Source organism: Megalobrama amblycephala, linkage group LG11, assembly GCF_018812025.1.
Source record: "Megalobrama amblycephala isolate DHTTF-2021 linkage group LG11, ASM1881202v1, whole genome shotgun sequence".
In the NCBI taxonomy this organism is placed as follows: Eukaryota; Metazoa; Chordata; class Actinopteri; order Cypriniformes; family Xenocyprididae; genus Megalobrama; species Megalobrama amblycephala.
In genome coordinates this window covers 11,114,884-11,138,747 of record NC_063054.1, presented here as the reverse complement: position 1 = coordinate 11,138,747, position 23,864 = coordinate 11,114,884, and the positions used below count along the sequence as shown (strand labels likewise).

General features: G+C 36.7%; 1 protein-coding gene across 1 annotated transcript; it reads left to right on the top strand.

Annotated features, from left to right (window-relative positions):
- Window positions 1–1,413: 1,413 nt before the first annotated feature.
- On the top strand, window positions 1,414–21,303 carry dsg2.1 (desmoglein 2, tandem duplicate 1). The gene is made up of 14 exons (XM_048208668.1): window positions 1,414–1,683; window positions 6,386–6,514; window positions 7,277–7,438; window positions 7,565–7,706; window positions 9,119–9,282; window positions 9,532–9,663; window positions 9,755–9,940; window positions 12,983–13,377; window positions 13,474–13,616; window positions 14,179–14,400; window positions 15,896–16,135; window positions 16,210–16,337; window positions 16,467–16,745; window positions 19,122–21,303. Exons 1-14 carry the CDS (start codon window positions 1,630–1,632, stop codon window positions 20,160–20,162), a joined length of 3,417 nt encoding a protein of 1,138 aa, XP_048064625.1. The 5' UTR covers window positions 1,414–1,629; the 3' UTR covers window positions 20,163–21,303.
- Window positions 21,304–23,864: the final 2,561 nt, after the last annotated feature.

Below are 23,864 nucleotides of genomic sequence, written 5' to 3'. Positions count from 1 at the left end.
GTTAAAGCCAAGTAAGTTCACATGAAAACATGATTGAAGGATCTTCAGAAATAATTCACGTGTACAATAAAATTTGCATATTAGTTGCTTAGGTAGGCAAATCCTCAGACACGTTTCGGTTAAGACATTATTAGTATGACCAACTTTTAATAAGCACATGTTAAGGCGTCTAATGAATCAATTCATACTATAGGTGTGATTAATAGTGAAGAACACCTCAAAGAGCATTGCTTCTGATCTTTAATGAAGCTAATCCCTGGGACAACTCAATAGCTTTTCTTCAAAACTATCCTTTTATGCAAAATGATCGCTATAAACTTATTTGTAGGATTTTAAAAATGACTGATCTCGGACAGATTTTAGGATGTATTATTTCCATTAAACAGCATAAAACTGCTGGTGTAAAAATGTGCACGTGAGATAGAACAACATCACATTTAAAATGAATTTCTGTGAGTAATCGAAGCATGCATATGTACAGGTGTGTCATTTGTAAAAGCGCTCCTTTTGTGTCATGAACAAACTGTATGTGCAAACTTTTTGGATCTGACTTTAAGTGATGTATGTGTATTTTTAAAGGCATTTTAGCACAGAAGCAATGTATATCAATAAATGTGTGTTCCTGTGCATGCATATATATATATATATATATATATATATATATATATATATATATATATATATATATATATTTATCACTTTATGTTATGTTACGTTTATGTTTGTCAGTACATTAATTTTTTTTTTTTTTACCATGATTCTGTACCATAAACAACTAATTATTGAAAACGTACTGGGAAAAAAAAAAAAAAAAAACTGAGATTTGTAGAAATACAGTATAAACATTAGATTCAATTTCTACTGAACACATTTCATCATAACAGTGTCAGCCTGTAAAAAGTTTTCATTATTTATCACAATTTTTCTTTTGTCAAATCAACTTCAGTAATTAATGTGGTTCAGAAAACATAATATTTAGAGTTTCTGTTGATTAAATCAATCGCCTTCATTGTATTAACTCAATTTTTTAATTTCAGTTAACTCAAAATTTTAAAGTAACCAGTTAACCAGCAATGCAGTTATTTATTCCAAGTTCCAACATATATTAAAATGCTTTAATTTAGCTCAAGATTATTAATAATTGAAAACATTCTTGTCTGATACAGTATATAATATGTATTAATTTACTTTGCTTGGCCCATGTAATGTTACTCATAGGACACGCATGAAGGGTTAAGGATGGGTCTTGTGGATATATGTTAATACTTCTCGGGGTGAGAACACCCATGCCACCCTTTATGATACATGTAATTTAATTTTGAAAATTATATATTCCCACCCCTTTCTCTCTCTCTCTCTCTCTCTCTCTCGTACACACACACTCTCTCTTTCATACACACACACACACACCCATCTTTGTGACGTTAGGTCCTCCTTTTAACCCGCAAGGTGAGGGTGTGGGAGAAAGAATGAATAAGGAGTTACTCTAAAGCGCTCCGGATCGATCTCATTCGCATTATCGTGCATCAAACAGCATCGGGACACATCTTCCTCAGCGGGATATATTGAAACTTTTCCATAAGCAGCTGGTGACAGCAGCGGATCTCAGGTGATCAGGAAATACCGGCCATGGCCCGGCGTATATCGCCTGTTGTCGCTTTTCTGCTTTGTTTTGGATTATCGGTAAGTTTGTCGTGTCTTTAAATGTCTGTCTATGCACGGTATCTCTCTCCATTTCGACAGTATCGATTTGTGAACCAAAACAATCGTATGCGTCTCTCATAAAACTGAAACTGGTTTTGTTTATTTGTTTCGCAGCCTGTTTGTTTATAATGTACAACATTCATGTTCATAAAGTCAATGTGAGAAAAAGACACTTATTGAGCTTGTGTCTCTCTTTAACTCTTAAAATGGCAGAGGGGAATCGACTCAATTGTCCAACCCTTTACAGAAATGTACCAAGGCAACTAAATGTTAAAATATGGGATCGTAAAAAATATTACTGTTTTACCTTTACTAAATCATTGGTTTATCAGTGGTTAAATTCAAAGCAGTCAGTACAGTGAACTTCTCAGACATCGCAGGTTGTCACTTTAAATTTGGGCAACAAACTTAAAGGATTAGTTCACCCAAAAATGAAAATTAACCCATGATTTACTCACCCTCAGTCCATCCACTTGGGTAAAGTTGGTTTTATATTCGCACATTCGGACTTCTGTTAAATTCAGACTTTCCAATAAATGTGCAATAAATTAATATTTGCGAATTTTAAGCAGCGACATGATATTGACAACCAACGATTGTCAACTTACAACATTTTTCACAGTCGATCAAAATAGGCAAGTATTGTTTTAATGGCATATTTACTTGTGAATGTCCACTGAATGTCCAATGTAGTGTGATTAACAAGGCTATTGAATACGGATGTCCGAATGTGCGAATATAAAACCAACTTTACCCAAGTAAGCCATCCTAGGTGTACATGACCATGAATCTGAGATATATTAAAAAATATCCTTGCTCCTCCAAGCTTTATAATGGTAGTGAATGAGGGGGCCACATTTTGAAGCAACAAAAATAAAATAAAATAAAATAAAATAAAATAAATGCATCCATCCATAATAAATGTAATCCACACGGCTCCAGGGGGTTAATAAAGGCCTTCTGAAGCGTTTTTGTAAGAAAAATATCAATATTTAAAACTTTATTAACTATAATACCTAGCTTTCGGCAGACAATTTAATAAACTATAATAACTAGTTTATTAAATTAAACTTTATTGTTATTATCATTAAACTTATTAAGTAACTTGATATTTTTACATTAGTGTGTTATGACATTAGCCACAATTGTAAGTGGTCATTCAGCAAATAAGTAATAAAATAAGAGAGATTTAGATTTTTCTACATTGTTGTGAAGCTCCCCAGCTAACTTATTATAGTTTTACATTAGTAACCTTAATTGTAGCAACTATTTTGCAGGAAATTTTTTATGATGGAAACCCCCACTATTTACCATGATGTATTTTTGTAAAGAGCATTTCAGAACAAGCTTTGTCTGATACAAAGACAGTCTACAGCAGTCGAGCTGGATCTGCAAGTATAACACTTGTAACGCCTAACCTTTCATTTTCAGGAGTGTTGAAATTTCTTCCCTCTGGCACCTTACTTTTTATCATCAACTTCTGTTTTTGATCATTACTTTGATCATATATTGTGTGTGTGTGTGTGTCTGTGTGTGCGGTTTAAAAGTGGTTTAAAACAGAAAAGTAGAAGTGGTTTAAAACATCTCTCTCTAAAACTGCAAAACTCAAAAACATACTGTTTATTGCTGAGTGTTTTGCACCTTGTATTTCTATGTAACAAATTTAAAGGTTCATTCATATGACGATTAATGCCTTTGTTCTATATTTAACAACTTAATCCTTATATAATTACTACACAAAATGTGGTATCTCCATTTATCACTATAAACACTTAAAGGGATAGTTCACCCAAAAATGAAAATTATGGGCCCTATTTTAACGATCTAAACGCAAAGTGTAAAGCGCACGGCGCAGGTGCACTCAGGGCGTGTCCAAATCCACTTTTGCTATTTTAACGACGGAAAAACGGTCCGTGCACCGGGGCGCATCTTTGAAATGGGTTGTCCCTATTCTCTTAATGAGTAATGGGGGTAACGTTCAATAAACCAATCAGAGTGTCATCTCCCATTCCCTTTAAGAGCGAGATGCGCTCGCGCCATGGCGATTTGCTATTTACATGGCGGAATTTGTTGGCGATGAGTCAGTTAATATATATGTGTGTGTATTGGCACGATTGTTCAATTAATTAGCCAATTTCGTTCATCATTATAAGTAGTAATAGGCTGAATTGAAAATAGGTAGCCTAATTCTAATACACGCAATGACTATTCATCATTACATTTTTATATTTATGTACACAATAATATTCTTTTACACTGTAATCCTTTTGTTTTTAATATTTGGCATGTTTGTGTGATGCGCATCCCTGTGTGTAATAAACAAAGTCAACGCGCACTGTGGACACGCCCAGAGGCTCAGTTTCTACCAACGCGCTCTAACAAAAAAAAATATTGCGCCATTGACTTTAGACTTTAGACCAGGTTTGAGTTGGTCTATGGCGCAGTCTATTTTCAGCTCCTTAAAATAGCAATGCGCCGGCAATGCGCCTGAACACACCTCTTTTTTAGACCAGCACGCCCATGGGCGCACTAACTGGCGCAAATGCATTTACTAATTTAAGGACGCAAGCAAACACACTTGCGCTGCGCCTTGCGTCGCATTGCGTCGGGTGTATTATAGGGCCCTATGTCATCATTCACTCGCCCTCAAGTTTTTCCAAACCTTTATAAATTTCTTTGTTTTGTTGAACACAAAGGAATATATTTTGAAGAATGTGGGAAACTGAGCAATTCTGGAGCACCATTGACTATTGAATACTATGAGTATTTTTTTTTCCTACTATGGAAGTCAATGGTGCCCCAAAGCGGCCTGGTTACAAACTTCGTTCAAAATATCTTCCTTTGTGTACAGCAGAGCAAAGAAATTTATACAGGTTTGGAACAACTTGAGGGCAAGTGAATGATGACATAATTTTCATTTTTGGGTGAACTATCCCTTTAAGGGGACACTTAAGTAACTATCGAATCATTGCACAGTACAATGCGGAAATGCACAGCAGCAGAAATGAAAGAAAACTAATTAGTAAGACATTACATCTTATATTTGTGGGAGTCATAGGGATAGGATTGTGATGGGTTTTTGGTCACATTTTATATTCGGTAACTAAAACTGTAACCTAACCTGCTGTTGAGGGTAAGGTTTGAGACGGTATGGTTCGGTTTATTGGTGGGTTAAAGGGTAAGGGAAGGGTTAACATTGTAATTACAGCTGTAATTACATGCAGGTATTTTTTTTTAATACAAATACAATGTAAAAACATGATGCATGTACACAATAAATGTAAAGGGATAGTTCACCCCCCCAAAAAAACTCAAGATCACCTTAATAAGACCACACACGACTAAGATAAAGCATGTGTACACAGTCACAAACAGTGGTTGAAAGTAAAGAAAACCCGGTCCCACTTTATATTAAAGGTGCTCTAAGTGATGTCGCACGTTTTTAGGCCAAAACATTTTTTGTCACATACAGCAAACATCTCCTCATTATCCCCTAGCTGCCTGTCCCCTGAACACACTGTAAAAAAACGCGGTCTCTGTAGTCGCCACAAGCTCCGAAAACGGCAACAAAAACTACCTGGTGCAGCCTGGACCACGACACATAATAACCGACAAGAATGATTTTAAATGCGCGTTTATGACTGTTTCAGGAAGCACGGAGGGGAGGGGGAGGAGGAGGAGGAGGGAGGGTCTAGCTAGCCTCTGTTTTGTTTGACAACACTTCGAACGTCAAAAGGAAGTTACTCCACCCAGGATCGCTTAGAGCACCTTTAAGTGTCTTTAACTACTATGTACTAACATTTAAAGAGACAGTGCACTCAAAAATTAAAAATTTGGCATCATTTACTCACCCTCAAGTTGTTCCAAACCTGTGTGAGTTTCTCACTTCTGTTGAACACAAAAGAAGATATTTTGAAGGATGTCAGTAACTAGACAGTTGACGGCACCCATTGACTTCCATAGCATTTTTTTTTCCTGCTATGGAAGTCAATGTGTGCCGTCAACTCTTTGGTTACCAACATTATTTAAAATATCATCTTTTGTGTTCCGCAGAAGAAAGAAACTCACACAGGTTTGGAACAACTAATGATGACAGAATTTTTAATTTTAATTTTTAAATATTAGTACATAGTAGTTAAAGACACTTAATATAAAATGGAACCAGGTTTTCTTTACTTTCAACCACTTTTCGTGACTGTGTACACATGCTTTATCTTAGTTGTGTGTGGTCTTATTAAGGAGATCTTGAGTTAAATGCAATGCATTTTGCTTTTGCCAAGTATTTCTTTATCTTATCTTTCTAGACGTCTACTGAAGTGGATTGAAGTAATGACTTCTGTGCAGTGCTTTTTCTGCAGTGGCAAATCACTGTCAAACCATTTTATATGAATTTCACATTAATGATCTTCTATTTAATTGTGCCTGTATACAGACAGGATGATCCTAGTGTCGTACTATGCATGCATGCAAGTTTCAACCAGTTTGAGTTTTGCTCATTAATATTGACTCATTTATAGTGAATCATTTACAAATCCTTTTAACGAGAATGTTTTTACCAGGAAGGGCAACAAATATAAAAACAACTCCCTGTCTCCTTTCTTGCTGTGTGTGGGAAAACTGACAAAGTTGGCAGAATTTCTGTTTTCACAATTATTTATTGTGCGTTTGTGTTTCGCCGCAGCATGTGTTCGAGGCTGAAGCCAGATTCCGGCACTCTGTGGCCCTCCACAGGCAGAAGAGGGAATGGATCGTCCCTCCCCAAATCCTAGAGGAGAATATCGATTACACCAAGAAAGAATTCATTGCAAAAGTGAGTGAGCCTTTCTCAAACAAGAGAAATCATTAATATATTACATAACCATTACTGTATAACCAATGTACAAGTAAAGAAGTTGAAAACACTTTACAATAATGTTCCATTTGTAACATTAGTTAATTCATAATTCAAAATACTTCTAAAGCATTTGAGTCTTAGAGTCTTAAAATCTAAAGTTGTATCTGTTAATATTATTTGATGGACCTGATGGACCAGAAAAACTGTAACGAAGGCGTTGCTCATTGTTTTTTAATGTTTGTTAATGCATTAACTAATGCTGACTACTGGAACCTCATTGTAACATGTTACCATATTATTTAAAGAACCTGAGCTAACATGAAATTGTATTGAACATTGCATTTCTATTAACTAACGTCATTAGTATTACCACGAAATAAATCACAAGGCACCAGCTTTTTCACCAGGGAGTGAAAAGTGAAAAATAACATTAGATCTTTTCTTATCTCATCTATTTGCAATTTAAATGCATGTTATGCATAAACATGACTCTGAGAATTACAATTTTAGCAACTGATGTCTGCAGTATTATTATTTGTTAGATGTAATGTCCAAATGTTAATAAATTACATCTTAAATATAAGAAATGACCATTGACCACTACAATGAAGTCACTACATCACATGTGTGATACATTGCAACTGTATTTACACATTTGATATTTGCAATGCTTCCTTTCAATGCATCAGAGCACTGTGGGCTTTTGTTTAAAAATGCATGCATTTCTAATTGATTTAGATTCGCTCAGACAAGGAAGATCCAAACATGAAAAATTTGAGGTACTCACTAACGGGCGTCGGCGCAGACAAGGAGCCATTCAATTTATTTGTGGTGAATCCTGAAAATGGATACGTAAGAATAACGGGGATCCTCGACAGAGAGGCTGTTGCACAATACAATGTAAGTGAAATGACCATGACGACAATGGTGATTGATGATGATGATGATGATGATGAAGCTGGCTTTAATACCTACATTTATTGATAAGGGTTAATGATCCTGCCATTCATTTCTTTACCTCCATAGCTTTCAGGGGTTGCTAGGTTCACAGATGGCACAATTGCAGAGAACAACATTGGGCTAAGAATAAAAGTGAAGGATCAGAATGATAATCCACCGGTTTTTGGTCAGATGAATCCAGGGGCTGTAGATGAACTCAGTGACATAGGTATGTGATCAGCAGTTGTTACAGCTTAACTCTTGTGCATCCTTATGGAGATTTGTATATATAATTTTACCTGTGTTAAAGGTGCAATATGTACAAATTTTGCAGTAAAATATCCAAAATCCACTAGGCCAGTGTTATATATTTTGTTCAGTTGAGTACTTAAAATATCTATATCTATTTGTAAATTGTGAGAAAATTGCAACTTTAACCAAGCCTGTCAATTGCGTCATACCCGCGTTACCCTCGGTTTCCGGTTTTATTTTGTAGAAACCATGGAAACACCAAAGACGCCTTAATATGTTACAGGGAACAACTGTTTGATTACATTTATAGACAGAAAACGAATTATTGTTATATAACTCAACATGTTTAGTCTTATTGTTTAAATCAAATTTTCTTGATTTTTTGCGAGTACCATGCTTTACCATGCCTCAGAGAAAAACACTATTTTGTAATAATCAGCATAATCAGATGCAGCTTTATTTTTAGTAACGGTAATACAGAATTTTCTCCATAGTACAATATGTTTTAAAATTAATTGCATGTCATTTATCAACACAAGCCATCCAGCTTTTAATATGATATTCTAAAATCTTACTGCAGTGTGTAACAGTGTCTCACAGCAGCCGCCGAGCAAACGCACAGAGTAACGTTATAACATCATTTTCAACACACTCAAATGTATCTAATATGATAAACAGAGCTGTGTTACCTCATACCCATGACCGGAAAAGCAGAAGCAGCGTCAGTGACTGTGGTATAATAAAAGATACGCTGCCCGTGAGTTTTGTGTTGCGCAATCGCTCCAGCGGCCTCCTTCAGCTCACAACACTCGGCCCTGCTCTGCTTCATATTACAGTAACGTTAATAATCGCATGCCTGAACATGATTTCTTGGTGATTATTTCCACTTGGCGTCATCAAGCTAAGCCTTTGTTTTGAATAGGCCTCTAGCGACCTCTAGCGGACAGAAAATATTACATATTGCACCTTTAATGCCAACTGCATACATTTTGGTAGAAGTGTGTATTTTTTATTGCAATTTTACTATTTCACCTCCTAAATCTATTTTACACTAGTAACACAAAATAGTTCCACTGGGTTTAATGGGTTTCAATGGGGAAAAAAATGTCCCCATTGAAACCCATTAAAATTTTTAATCCCAGGGCCATTTAACTAGTCTTTGTTAACAGGCTTTCATTCTGTTGGCAAGGCTTCAAAATTCATATATATATTCATATGATGTATTTCTTTTTTACGTATTGTAATTTTTTAACTTTTTGACCACATGATGTTTATACAGTATAAAAATGAAAAGAAAAAATCACCGTAAGAAATTAAAATGTATACAAAGAGCACATTTCTAAGAACTTGCCACAACAAGACATTTCCTTGAATTTATCATGGACACAGGTACATCAGTGATGAAGATCAATTGCTTTGATGCTGATGAGCCAGGAAACGCAAACTCTCAAATCAAGTATGAGATTGTTGAGCAGCAACCAGCTGGGCAGTATATGTTCAGAGTTGACAATGACGGGATAGTCCGTGTTGCCAATCCTAACCTGGATAGAGAGGTGAGTGGTCACGATCACTGTATCAAGTGTGTATGATGTCCAACATGCTACAAGAGTCCATGTGTTTGCTCTGGCTCTTCTTCATTGACAGCAGTTCTGAGCCTCTCTGTGTCAGTGCCAGATGTTCCACCCCACGTGGGCTGTTAATGTTTACGTTTTTAAACGAGGAACAAAGACACGATGAACGGCTTTGTTGAGCAGTATGTAAATGATTCCACCTGTTTGTTTACACACTGTCTCTCTCTCCAGACTATTGATCAGTATGTCCTGCTTGTCAAAGCATCTGACCTGAACGGTGCCGCAGGCGGCAATGCCGCCACAGGGACAGTCGTCATCCAGATCAATGATGTCAATGATAATGTGCCTACATTGCAAGGCCCAGTAAGAAAATATCTACACTTTGTTTACATCCACATGGTTTAGCATATTGTTGTAGTGAATACATGCTCATATGTTTTTTCATTCTCCATAGTTTGACGCCAGTATTGAGGAAAATACAGAGAAAGTGGAGGTGATGAGACTCAAAGCAAGTGACTTGGATCTTAAGGACACGGACAACTGGGTGGCCAATTGCTTTATTGATTCAGGCAATGAAGCTGGATACTTCAGCATTAAAATGGACCCAAAGACCAATGAGGCAATCCTGATGCTTGACAAGGTGTGCAATTTTTCATATTTTTTTCTAGTAGGTAAGTCCTGATATCGAAATGTCAGCATTGATACCAGTGTTGGTCAAATTCTCAATGCCAATTTCGACACCACATGAAAAACACATTTGTTATTCAACACACTGTTTAATTTAAAAAGTTAATTATTAATATAAATATTAACAAATTGCAACATTCAAGTGTTTTTCAAAAGTAAGGCCGGTTTCTCTTTTTCTTTTCAGTATTGTTGTTTAATTAAAGGGTTCGTTCACCCAAAAATCATTAATTACTCACCCTCATGTCTTTGCAAACCCGTATGACCTTCGTACACCTTCAGAACACAAATTAAGATATTTTATCCTTCAATGAAAGCAATTACCACGTTCAATGTCCAGAAAAGTAGTAAAACATCATTAAAATAGTCAATGTGACTGCAGTGGTTCAACCTTAATATTATGAAGCGACGAGAATACTTTTTGTGCACAAAAACAAAACAGAAATATTGACTTTGTTCAACAATCTTTCCTCTCTCTGTCAGTCTGTTACGCAGTTGGAGCAGTGCTGCGTTTCCGTGTTTACGTCAGAACTCCATTCATAGCATAGCAGAATGACAGGGGAGAGACGAATTTGTTGAATAAAGTTATTTTTCTTTTGGGTCACAAAAAGTATTCTTGTCGCTTCATAACATTAAAGGATTAGTTCACTTTTAAATAAATTTTTCCTGATAATTTACTCACACCCATGTCAGACCTGCCAACATGTACGCATTTTGCGTACCAGGTACGCATTTTGACCTCAAAGTACGCTGGTACGATTTGTCACTCTTTACTACGCAAAAACCCGGTGACTCCTCTGTGCACGCCTAGTACTCAAATCCAGCAAAAGAGTTCGACCAATCAGCGCTGGGTTCATTTCCCCAAATACAGAGCTATAGAGACGTGATGATTGACAAATGCGTACGGCCTATCAATAAAAAGACACTGCAAATCGACGTCAACACAAAATCCTGCTCAATCCCTCCTTCCACGCCCGCCGTTTCAGTGACTGAATTCTCAAGCGAGGACAGCACACTCACGCACTTTTAACTCCTTAAGGTAAACGGGTATAAAATGCACAAGTAATGTTGAACAACAAATCTAAATAAAATTGAAATCGCTGATTATGAAAATGTTGACTGACAAGCGCGAGTCTGGAGAAACAGGCGTTTATTTATTTATTCTCAGTGTTCAGAAACGTATAGCCTACATGTGTTGCGTTATTGTGTTAAAACTAATTATGTTACATAGCCTACTTATTTTGTATGAAGACTAGCACATTAGTTACTTATGCATTTAACATGACCTTTGTCTCAATGCTGCGCGAGCCCTCTCTCATAAACACAAATGCGTGCGCGCACACAGAGAGGTAAAATGAAAATTGCCGTGTTTGGTTTAAAATTTGTTCTTGCTTGTGTTATTTTTTTTTTTGTCAGAAAAGATTTTTAATTATCCACCCGTGTTTTTAAGATTCGGTAAATGACGGACGCTTTAGTTAACACAACCCCTCGTTATATGTCGGACTGACTTCTTGATATTCTTGAATACTCGATGCGTTTTGCTCTTATTGGTCCTTTCAATTCATTGTCAACTGTTTTCTATAAATATGTTTGTATTGGCTAACCTTTATTCAGCGAATGTTTGTCTTGTTTATAATTCAAAGACAGCACGCTACAAATAGAAACCTTTTTATTCTGTGGGATTTAGTATCATATTTGGATATTGGAGTAATAAATTAAGTATTTTAAATGAATCACATGTAAACTCAATGTTTGTTTTCTAAGGGTTTCTTAATTGTAGACTAGTTTTCATTACAAAACCTATAAACGACTCAACTGTCAGGTTAGTTGTATGTAAATATAGCCTTCTTGAAATTGCAAACAAAAATTTTAGTCCATATTAAATATATGAATGCGATTCACTTGTGGTTGTCAGTTTGTATAAGAACACATTATGCAATGCAAGATTAATCATGAATTAAAAAAAAATGCTTTTGAGCAGGTGTAGTGAAATTTTTAATTGTCAAATTAAAAAAACTTTAACAGTCAAAATTAACGAAGATGGGTGTGTGTGCTTTGTGTATTGTATTCTCAAAAATGTAAAACATAACCCCCCCCCACACACAAAATAAATAAATAAATAAATAAACCCGTGCCCCGTCCCGTCACACTGGTACTCGAAAAAATTTTCCAAGGTTGGCAGGTCTGCCATGTCATCCAAGATGTTCATGTCTTTCTTTCTTCAGTCGAAAAGAAATGAAGGTTTCTGATGAAAACATTCCTGGATTATTCTCCTTATAGTGGACTTCAATGGCCTCCAGATGGTTGAAGGTCAAAATTACAGTTTCAGTGCAGCTTCAAAGGGCTTTAAACGATACCAGACGAGGAATAAGGGTCTTATCTAGCGAAACCATCTGTCATTTTAGAAAAAAATACAACTGTATATGCTTTATATGCACAAATTATCGCCTTGCACGTGCTTTCCGCTTTCCGTATTCTTCAAAACGCTTACGCCGTATGTCCTACGCCTTACCTATTCTACTTACAGAAAAAATTAAACTGCCGCAGCGTTCGTTCCGTAAGTGGAATAGGGAAGGCGTAGAATGACATCCCCATGTCATCATCTTGGATGACATGGGGTGAGTAAATTATTGGGAAAATTTTATTTAAAAGTGAACTAATCCTTTAAGGTTGGACCACTGTAGTCACATTGACTATTTTAACAATGTTTTTACTACTAGCACCATTGGCTATTTAAAAAAAGGGGAAGAGACAAGTTGTTTGATATGCCCCGCCCTGTCTTCCTGTTTCAGTGGAAATTCCATCAACACAGTGAATAACGCTGTGCGTTCCAGGGCACTTCAGTGGGCATTTAAAAGTATTGGTACTTTTGACATTTCTAGTTATTTAGCATTTACATCTTACATCCTAACTCATACACGCTAGCATTGAACTGTCCTGAAGCGGATTATACTCTCAGCCATTTACCTGAAGAAAGTCATGTCCATTTTCCCTGCAGGCTGTTGATTATGAGGACATCCAAGACCTGAAACTTGGCATCGGTGTACGCAACGTAGCTCCGTTCCACACCTCTGTGAGTTCAATGAACTCTGGAATGACTGTCAGCATGGGGGGCGGCGGTGGAGGTGGAGGAGGAGGAGGAGGAGGCGGAGGAGGAGGAGGAGGAGGCGGCGGCGGTGGTGGTGGTGGTGGTGGTAGCAGTTCATGGTCATCGTCAGGCGGTCAGCTCTACAACGTGAACATAAAGGTGAAAAACCAGCCAGAAGGTCCCAAGTTCTCGCCCCATACAAAAGCCATCCCCATCTCAGAAGGCAAGACTTTTAACAGCAATGAGGTCATTGCAAGGTACCCGGCTATTGATACAGACACAGGAAAGGAAGCTACCAACGTAAAGTATGTTTACATCAAAAGAGTTCTATCAAAAATGAAAAGAAAACAGCATTTAAATCAATGAGAAACAAGCCTGAACTATGTTCCCTTTTCCTGTAGGTACATTAAAGCAGTTGACCCAGATAACTGGCTGACCATCGATGAGAAAACTGGGGCCATTCGAATGAACAAGGCTCCTGACCGCGAGTCCAAGTATCTAGTTAACGGCACCTACTATGCCCAGGTTTACAGCATAACTCAAGGCAGGTTCCAGGGAAAAGGGAAAATGTTTCAATCTTTGTTGTTTCTTAAGGATGTGGATTTGCCAGCTGTTTTAATTTTCTAATATTTCTACAAAAAAGTATTTTTGAACTATTGCCAGGTTTGTCGTTCACTACCAAAATATATGATAGTATACTTCATTAACTTTTTTGACACAACATACTTCCAGTGTGCCATATTGTTTAACATGAGCACAGGACATTGCAGATACATAACCTGTCCTGAAGATGGCAGCATCTTCACATTAATCAACAATAGTTACTGAAAACTTGTCAGAGATGATTGAATATTAACATTCTACAAATTATATTGTACAAATGTCAGTTAACATTATTTAATTAATTTATGCCATTCATTTACTCTCTCTCTCTCTCTCTCTCTCTATATATATATATATATATATATATAAATTATTATTATTATTATTATTATTAATAGTAATAAAATATAATATAATAAGATTATATAAAATGTGAAAATATCAAATATAATTGTTTTATTTATTTATTTTTAAAATATGTATTTCTTTCCCCTCTCTTATAGACTTGCCTGCTAAGACAGCAACAGGCACCATTGCCATCCAGGTAGAGGATTTTAATGACCACTGCCCCACTTTGGCAAGCAAAGTCCAGACACTTTGTACTGAAAAGCAAGCAGTCTTAGTCACTGCAGTGGATGAGGATGCACCACCCAATGGAGCTCCATTCACCTTCAATGTTGTCCCAGAAGGAACAAAGGGGAAATGGTCAATCGAGCATTTAAATGGTAAGGCGAGGCAAGGCAGGTTTATTTATATAGCAAAGTGCTTTACATAAAAAGGATGTAAAAATAATCACAACAAATGCATAAGAAATTATAATCAAAGCAAAGAATAAAAATTATTAAAAATTGATCTTCTTGGCCTACATGTTTAATACAGCAATAAGTCCCAGGAATCCGTGGTTTACAGTGAATTTAGAACACACACATTTACACACACATCATACATCAACATAACTCCCAGATGGAAGGGTGTGGTCTCAAAATGAAAGGTGGATTATTCAACATAACGCCAGCAGGGGTCACTCATACTTCATTACCTAGATAATGAACAGTTACTTTTGCTGAAATGCATCATTTATGGAACCTGTGTCAATGCACAGATGTAGTGGTGCAGTTATAGGCTACTTATGTAATGAGGTCACAGGTGTATGTTTTTTAAATAATTTACAATTGGCTCAACCAATCAGAATCAGGGACAGGAACTATCCATTTTATAAAACTATTTGAGGTATTTTTTTAATTTAAGAATTTAAAAAAATGAAGTACTAGTCAGTAGGGCTGTAATGGTACACAAACATGATGGTTCAGTACGTACCTCGGGATTGAAGTCACAGTTCGGTACGGGTTCGGTACAGCAGGGGGAGAAAACTAAACATACAATTGCTTCTTTTTTTTTATTAAACAGTGATTTATTGAACAAATCGTGTCTCTCTTTAAATAAATTCAATTATAATTGACATTTTCTTAAGGATAAAAACAAATCTCAATTAATGCTGTAAACTTATACAGGAAGCCCTATTTTGCACATTACTATAATATTAAAGGTTACAATTAACAACAGAGCCCAAACTATTAAATTCAGTTGCTATTTGTTTTTAGATATAATAGTCAACACTCACATAAAAAAAAAAAAATCGAATTAATTTTTCAATTACTTTTCTACTCCAACTCTTTTTTTTTTTTTTATATAATCATCTACAGAGTTACTGTCATAACTTGTTTCATGACAAATTCATTTAAACATAAATTAAATAATCAAAACATTACTAACAGGTAAAGTAAATATAATTAATATATATATAAGCTGCATATATTTAGTGAAATGATCCCTCTAGAATTCATTTCTCTAGTGAACTAACATGCTGTGGACACTAAATGACTATCCTGAGGTAAATGTAATGCTACGTGAGATATTATTCTCAAGATATTTTATTGATTTCTTTCTGCGGTTAAAACACTAGTTGAGAGATTACACATAAACATATGCATAGATAGTCTGTTCTTCTTCTTCTGCGCTGGAAAACAGCATTACATTAACATGCGCCACCTTCTGGATTGGAGTGTGGATCGCCTGTTGTCTGACTGTATGAACCGAACCGTGACGCCCGTAAGGGTTCAGGAGGAATACATGTAGCGTTACACCACTACTAGTTAGAGATCTAATAATCGGGATGTCCCTACTGACTCTGTGGTTGAGATCTTCTGTTCTTCTTCTCAGATACCACTGCCATCTTCAGGACACAAGAAAAGCTGTGGCCGGGAGAATACGAGCTGACGGTGGATGTTAAGGACCAGCAGGGGCTGGGATGTCCAGAACCTCAGAAAATAGTGGTGGAAGTGTGTACCTGTACAGACCAGGGGGCTTGTGACCGAACTGCATTAGGAGCTCCTAAGAAGGGGACAAGATTTGGACCTGCTGGAATTGGCCTGCTCTTCCTTGGATTGCTTGCATTATTGCGTAAGTAACTAGTTAGTTAGATAATTAGATAGTTATTATGGTGCTGAAATAAATGCTGTATTTCTCTGTTACAGTCATTCCACTCCTGTTGCTGCTCTGTCAGTGTGGAGCTGCTGGGATGGCGGGAGCTTTTACAGACATGCCCTATGACACTAAAGAGCATCTCATCTCTTACCATACTGAGGGCCAGGGAGAGGACCGGGTAATCAATTTTGACATCTTATTGATTTATGTAATGGGTATGATATGTTATCAGGAACAACATCTGATTGAGATGTTACTGTATTTTTGACATAAAGCTAAATAAATCAAACCATTTTGTCTCTGACAGGATGTTCCGGCATTGGGCCCTGTCGACAATATTGACAATGGGATGATTGGTTTAATATCCAAAGAAGTGGGTGGTATGCGTTTTGTGTCTGGAGGAGGAGCAGCAGCAGGAGGCTACTTGGACTCCACTTCCACAATGGGTGGTCGTGCCTACAATGACATGGAAATGTCCTACATAGATTCGATGAGGAGAAATGAGAACCTTATGAGTAGAGAAGTGGCTGGAGATTTTGACGGAATGGCTGTGTCTGAAATGTTCCTGGGTGAATACTATTCACAGGTAATAAATAGCTACAGGATAATGTAGAGTTGCACGATTAATCGTAAAAGATCGCAATCTCGATTCAAGCACCCACGCAATCTTACTTTATTAAAGGTGCCGTAGAATGGAAAATTGAATTTACCTTGGCATAGTTGAATAACAAGAGTTCAGTACATGGAAATGACATACACTGAGTCTCAAACACCATTGTTTCCTCCTTCTTATGTAAATTTGATTTGTTTAAAAGACCTCTGAAGAACAGGCGAATCTCAACATAACACCGACTGTTACGTAACAGTCGGGATCATTAATATGTACGCCCCAATATTTGCATATGTCAGCTCATGTTCAAGGCATTACACAAGGGCAGGCAGTATTAACGTCTGGATCTGTGCACAGCTGAATCATCAGACTAGGTAAGCAAGCAAGGACAATAGCGAAAAATGGCAGATAGAGCAATAATAACTGACATGATCCATGATTACATGATATTTTTAGTGATATTTGTAAATTGTCTTTCTAAATGTTTCGTTAGCATGTTGCTAATGTACTGTTAAATGTGGTTAAAGTTACCATCGTTTCTTACTGTATTCACGGAGACAAGAGCCATCATTATTTTCATTATTAAACACTTGCAGTCTGTATAATTCATAAAAACATCTTCATTCTTTATAAATCTCTCCAACAGTGTGTAATGTTAGCTTTAGCCACGGAGCACCATCAAACTCATTCAGAATCAAATGTAAACATCCAAATAAACACTGTACTTACGCGATTAGACATGCTGCATGACGAACACTTTGTAAAGATCCATTTTGAGGGTTATATTAGCTGTGTGAACTTTGTTTATGCTGTTTAAGGCAGTTGCGAGCTCAGGGGCGGGGAGCACGAGATTTAAAGGGGCCGCAGCCTGAATCGGTGCATATTTAATGATGCCACAAAAAAGGCAGTTAAAAAAATGAATAAAAAATAATCTATGGGGTATTTTGAGCTGAAACTTCACAGACACATTCAGGGGACACCTTAGACTTATATTACATCTTTTGAAAACGCGTTCTACTGCACCTTTAATGACAACGAATCGCAGGCGTCTTTTAAACCTTTGACAAAATCATAGCGAAACATTCAAATATGTGTTTGTGCCGTGCTGATCCAGAGAGTTTTTGAACCACACATTAGTTATTTCTGTGTTACAAATATTCACATTATCACAGAAGTACTGAGATATAAGAAGTTAGTGAGAAGTTACTGAGAAGTTAGTAAATTTACACTGATGTCTACGATAACGATCAAAATAGAGCAAACTACCATTTGAAACGAACTTGGCGTGTCAAATAACAGCTGTATCAATTACATTTTATTCGAGTTGGCAACAAGTGACTGTTAATGTATTTGTCATTGAATCATTCATTCAAAAGAATCTATCTATATATCTATTTATCTATCTATCTTTCCATTTGTATTTGTCTGTCTTTCTGTCTATCTATCCAGGGCTTGAAATTAACTTTTTTGCTCACCAGCCACTGTAGCTAGTGATTTTCCGAAGTTACTAGCCACTCAGCTTTTTACTGGCCACATCGATACCATGGTGGAAAACTGCCATATAGATATTTTAATATTATCTCATACTTTGGCGGCAGGTATATTAGTCTGCTGTCACTTTAAGATCTGATGCACAGATCCATTATACTGTTACACGTGTTTTCTCAACGGTTTACATTCACTTAAAACAACTGACAGTGTTCATGTGAATACTTACTAAGACCAACCTTTTGATATTATTTTTTGTGTATTTGACTGTTTAAGTGCAATAAGCAGTGAAAAAGAACTCAATTTAGTACTGAGGGGGAATGAGGGAATGTGGGAATGAGTAAAATTATGCGCAATATGCGCAATCCCACGTTGAATTTCATGCCCTGTAACATAGTATTGTCAAAAGTACCAACTTCAATACCCAGTCGATACTGAAATTTTCAAAATGTGACGCTTTGAGCGCTGTTGAGTGGATTTGTAAACACCTCTGATTGGCCATGATGCTCTTCACCAAGCACTTACAGATATACACACGGGAGCATTTGAAACCTGCTTTTAAATGCTTCTGCTCCCATTTTCAAAACTCTTTCAAATTCAAACACTTCTGTGTGCTTTCAAACGTTCCCGTGCGTTGATCGTTGTAGCCAATCACAGACATATATTTTGAGAGTGTGAACACAATAGCCAATCAAAGAACAGCTGGTATTGTGTATCTATTCTGAGGAAAATGAGTGTTGGAAGCGTTTCAGATATTTCAGTATAGATATGTATCGAAAAATCAGTATTTTTGACAATACTACACTGCACTATCATCTATCTCTATGTGGATCACATATATGTATCGCTCTATGTGTGTTACAGAAAAGCCGAGGAATGGAGGATGGATTTGCTAAGAATGAACCGATGGTGTATGGTTATGAGGGGAAGGGCTCCCCTGTTGGCTCTGTCGGCTGCTGCAGCATGCTCGAAGATAACAATGACCTAGAGTTTCTGAATGACCTCGGGCCAAAGTTCACCACTCTCGCCGAAATATGTGGAGGTAAAAAGGCAGAGGTCCCCGCTCCTCTTCCTGCCCCTCCCAAACCCGTCGTGGACCGTACCGAGGTGGTGTCTTCATCAACCAATGTTATAAATGCAGGGAATATAGCCACTAACAGAGGTGTATCTACAAACATAATGAATGTGGCTTCCAACACGGCTCCGACATCATCTACTCTTGTGGAGAACGTGGTTGTCACAGACAACCGGCCAACAATGATTGCAAGTGTCCAGCCGGCTCCGACTTACGTGGTGCAACAGCAGCCGATGTACTACATGGTTGAGCCGCAGCCCACCACGGTACTGCTCACTGAAAGGCCCACCATGGGACAGGGCATGTTCGTGCTGAACAGCGGCCCAGTAGCCGAGGGGGTCGTCGTCCAGGGCACCAACATAGCGTCGAATACCCTGAATCGTGGTGAGAGAATGGTGCTTGTGGAAAGGAGTGGATCTGCTCAGGCTCTGAACAATGGACTGCTGAACACAAGTAATATGTCTGGATCACAAGTGTTTTTGGTGGATGGGGGAGCCACAAGCGGTCAAGTCCTTCAGGGGACACTTCAGAGAGGAGTTTCTGGATCTCAGGGCCTGATGGTTGTGGATGGACAAGGGGGCCAGGTGATTCAGGGGTCCCTCAAAAGAGGTGTTTCCACTCACGGAGGATCTCAAAATGTCCTTTATGTGGAGAATAAAGGGGCATCAGGTATGGTCCAGGGGGGTCTTCAAAAGGGCATGGCGTCCGCAGCAGGGTCCTTTATTGGTAACGTTGGATTTAATGGGCCATCTGTCCAGATTAACCAAAATCCATCATCACATAAAGTTGTTGTCCAGGAGAGAAAGGTGACAACACAAAGTATCAAGTAACAATGCAACGCTCATAGAGTACATGTACAGTTGTGAAAGTATTAGAGGGTTTAGAAAGCCATAAAAAGTCTTGAACTTTTCAGCTCATGCATGCCAATCATTAGATTATCATCTTGGTAACACGTTAGGTCATGGAGAATATGCAAATTAACGCTTGAAAAACTGGTTTTAATGCCCTTGAGCTTCTCTGTATGTGTAGTGCACTATACATTAATTTCTTCCTTTCTTTTTGCATATAGGTAATATGTTATTTGTATGTATGCATTCAGTGTGTGTGTTCTTTAAAGAATGTTGTTTGCACATAACATGCAGTTCTAGGAGGAGCCCTGAGGCCATTCCAGTGCAGTTTATGCAAATCACCTCAAAGCTATTTTCGTAAACAGCTGATATATGAGAACACCTTGTTAAATGCATAAATCAGCCAAGTACAGTCACCTCAAAAGACTGAGAAGGGCAGATGTTTTTTTTTTTTTTTTCTTATCCTGAAATGTATAGTGCTGTAAAAGACAATTCAAAAATCACTTTGGCATCAGGTGAACTCCAATTTTGTTTTTTCAGTAGGCATTTTTGGAAAAGAACAGATTACGGTTAGGGTTTGGTTTTTATGTATTGTTCATTCCTCGTTAATGACTTGTAAACAAATAAAAAGCAAGTCTGATTAGTACAGTCTGTTTAGAAGCTTGTGGTTTTCCTTTGCCGTGTGTTTAAATACCAAGACCAAACCCACATTCCAAGCAATAATGTTTGTGCATGAAATGAATGTTATGTAAAAGAGTCTTATATTTGTAAAATTGTATTTCTTTTCTCAAAACATTTGAAAAAAAAAAAAATACTAAAGTTGCGGTGCTGGGCTTTTTCTATTGACAGCTCTGGTTTGGTACCCAAAATGGTTGCTTTTCACTTGTTTGTTAAAGAGGTGGGCAGTGGGTTCCAACTTTCCCAGAAATGGACTCATAGCTGCATGTTGGGAAAGTATGGTACTGGTTTTGACAGTGAAACATTTTCAGGGGTCAATAGAATATATTGTAAAGCAGCATAAGGCTGTCTAGAATGTCTTTTTTTTAATGTTCATTTTTATAAATGTTTGATATGTTTGACTGGAAAAGACTACCAAAAGCAATAAAAAGTCATTTTAATGTCATCCAGTGTAAAGCTGTATCTGTCTGTAAGCAAATGTCAACTAAAACTGGAAACACAGAGATAACCAATAGAGAGATCCAACTTAAAAAAAAAAAAAAAAATATATATATATATATATATATATATATATATATATATATATATATATATATTTATAAGTTTGGGAACTGTCACTCAAAAGAATTGGATGCTTTATTTTTATCCATCAGAAAAATCTTGTGGTCTGCTCTCCCAAATTAATGAATGACATCCTGGTTTGTCTTTACACAGGCACTTTAACATGTAATTTTATCCTCTTTTCCACTGTTATTCCCAATTGACCCTTCGCCGGAAGTTTGATTGACAAGCGATCTAACCAATCATAACGCCGAATCCACCATTTTGTCTAACAAAGTGGATTTAAACTTGAAAAACTGTGTGTACTGACATCTTTCCACGTTTGAAACAACATTCCTTCTCAAGTTCATTCATGTCTATTTGATACTATAAATTACCTAGTAGGAAGAGATGATCGGTTCACGAGCTGCTTGAGCTGAGGCACTATAGCAACCTGTCACGACACATTAAACAGCCACAAATTGTTTTTATTGGGTCAATTAGTAGCATTTACTATGATGTTCCTATAAAGCAAGGAAATACAATATTTGGTAACACCTTTTTTCGATGGTCCACTTTAGACATTCTAGTAACAAGTAATCTTGCAACTATATCTCAAAACTAGCAGTCATTACAGTATTAGTAGGCTGTCTGTTTAATATCTCATAACACTTTATTTCGATGCTCCCAATAGACATTCTACTGACTATGAGCAACTACATCTCAACTTATTCTACTTACTCGAATGCTAACACCTAACCCTAACCGGTAACACTTTAGAGTCAAATTCTCCCTATTAACTAGCTGCTTATTAGCATGCATAATACTAGGATATTGGCTGTTTATTAAAGCACATTTTTCTGCATGACCATATTCTACATCTCATAATCATAGCCAATACCTAAACTGGTAACACTTTATTTTACAGTGTCCTTGTTACATGTACTTACTGTAGTAATAACAGTAACTTATGCATAATTACATGCAACTAACCCTAAACCAAACCCCGGTCCTAACCCTATAGCACATACAGTTAATTATTATTACAGTACTTAAAAGCATAATTACACTGTAACACGGACACCTTAAAATAAAGTGGGTAACACTATTTTAGTGTCATTGTTACACGTTACATGTATTTACTGTAGTAATAACTAGAAATTATGCATAACTACAGGCAGTTAACCCTAAACCAAACCCTCATGAGGTTACTTATTATTACTCTGTATTTAAATGTATAATTACACTGTAATACTGACACTTTATTTAGGGTTACACTTTATTTTAAGGTGTCGTTGTTACACTGTAACTATACATTTTAGTGCTGAGTAATATTAAGTAACTAGATGTACTTACCATAGGGTTAGCATTAGGGTTTGGTTTGGTTTAGAGTTAGTTGCATGTACCTATGCATAATCTATAGTCAATACTATAGTAACTGCATGTAACATATGACACTGTAATATAAAGTGTTACCAAAGTCATAGTTAATAGTTAGTTAATTGTGAGTATTGGATCCTAAACTAAAGTGTAACATCCATACAGTCTACTACAGTCCAATACTCTAATGACTGCTAGTTGTAGTTGCAAAGTTACTTACAGTAGAATTTAGAATGTCTAAAGTCGAAATCGAAAAATAAGGTGTAACACATTTGTTATCTGTTAAAATACAGAAAGCACTATAAAAAAAAACATACATCAATATGGCAGTTACATTTTCAATGGAACATCAACTGGTGCAACGCAACTTACACGTTAAGTAATATACGCATACTTATATTACTGTAATGGACAGTGTACAGGTTAGAAGGTCACTCTAGGGGTGGCTTTCATGATTTTAGCAAGTCAGGTAGAGCGGTTGAAAAACAATGAGACTTTGTTGAGTAAATAAATGTTTAAATATAAAAATTCAATAAATTGTCAGTGGCCGATAACTTCATAAGGAACTGCTGCATGAAGCAAACAGGTTTAAACTGATGCTAGTAATGCAAGCGATTCAACTCAATGACAGATTCAAAACTCTTTTAATGACTTCTGCCTTCATAAAAAGTAATTAACTAAGTATTTTCTTCTGAAGACAATTAATGTTATTTATTACTCACTCTAAGCCACAGACAAAAATAAAAACATTTTAAAAAGCCCTGTAGCTATTGTGATTAAGTATGAGAAAATGTTGTGTGTTTCCGGGTTTACGCTTCCTGCTAATTCCTTAGAACTGCACCAAGTCACGTCACAATACATAACTCAATGGGTAATAAAAATGCATATTTTACTTTCATTTTTCATTAATGATTTAAAATTAACTTTTAAATCAAGCAAACTTTTAAAGAACAATTCCACACCTTAATATGACATGTTGTTTGTGTAGTGACTTAAAATTAAAATTAATATGTCACTCCCTAACCTACACGCACAGAGACACATGTGAAGCTTTCATTTTTGGGCGGACCAAAAGATGGGTTGAGC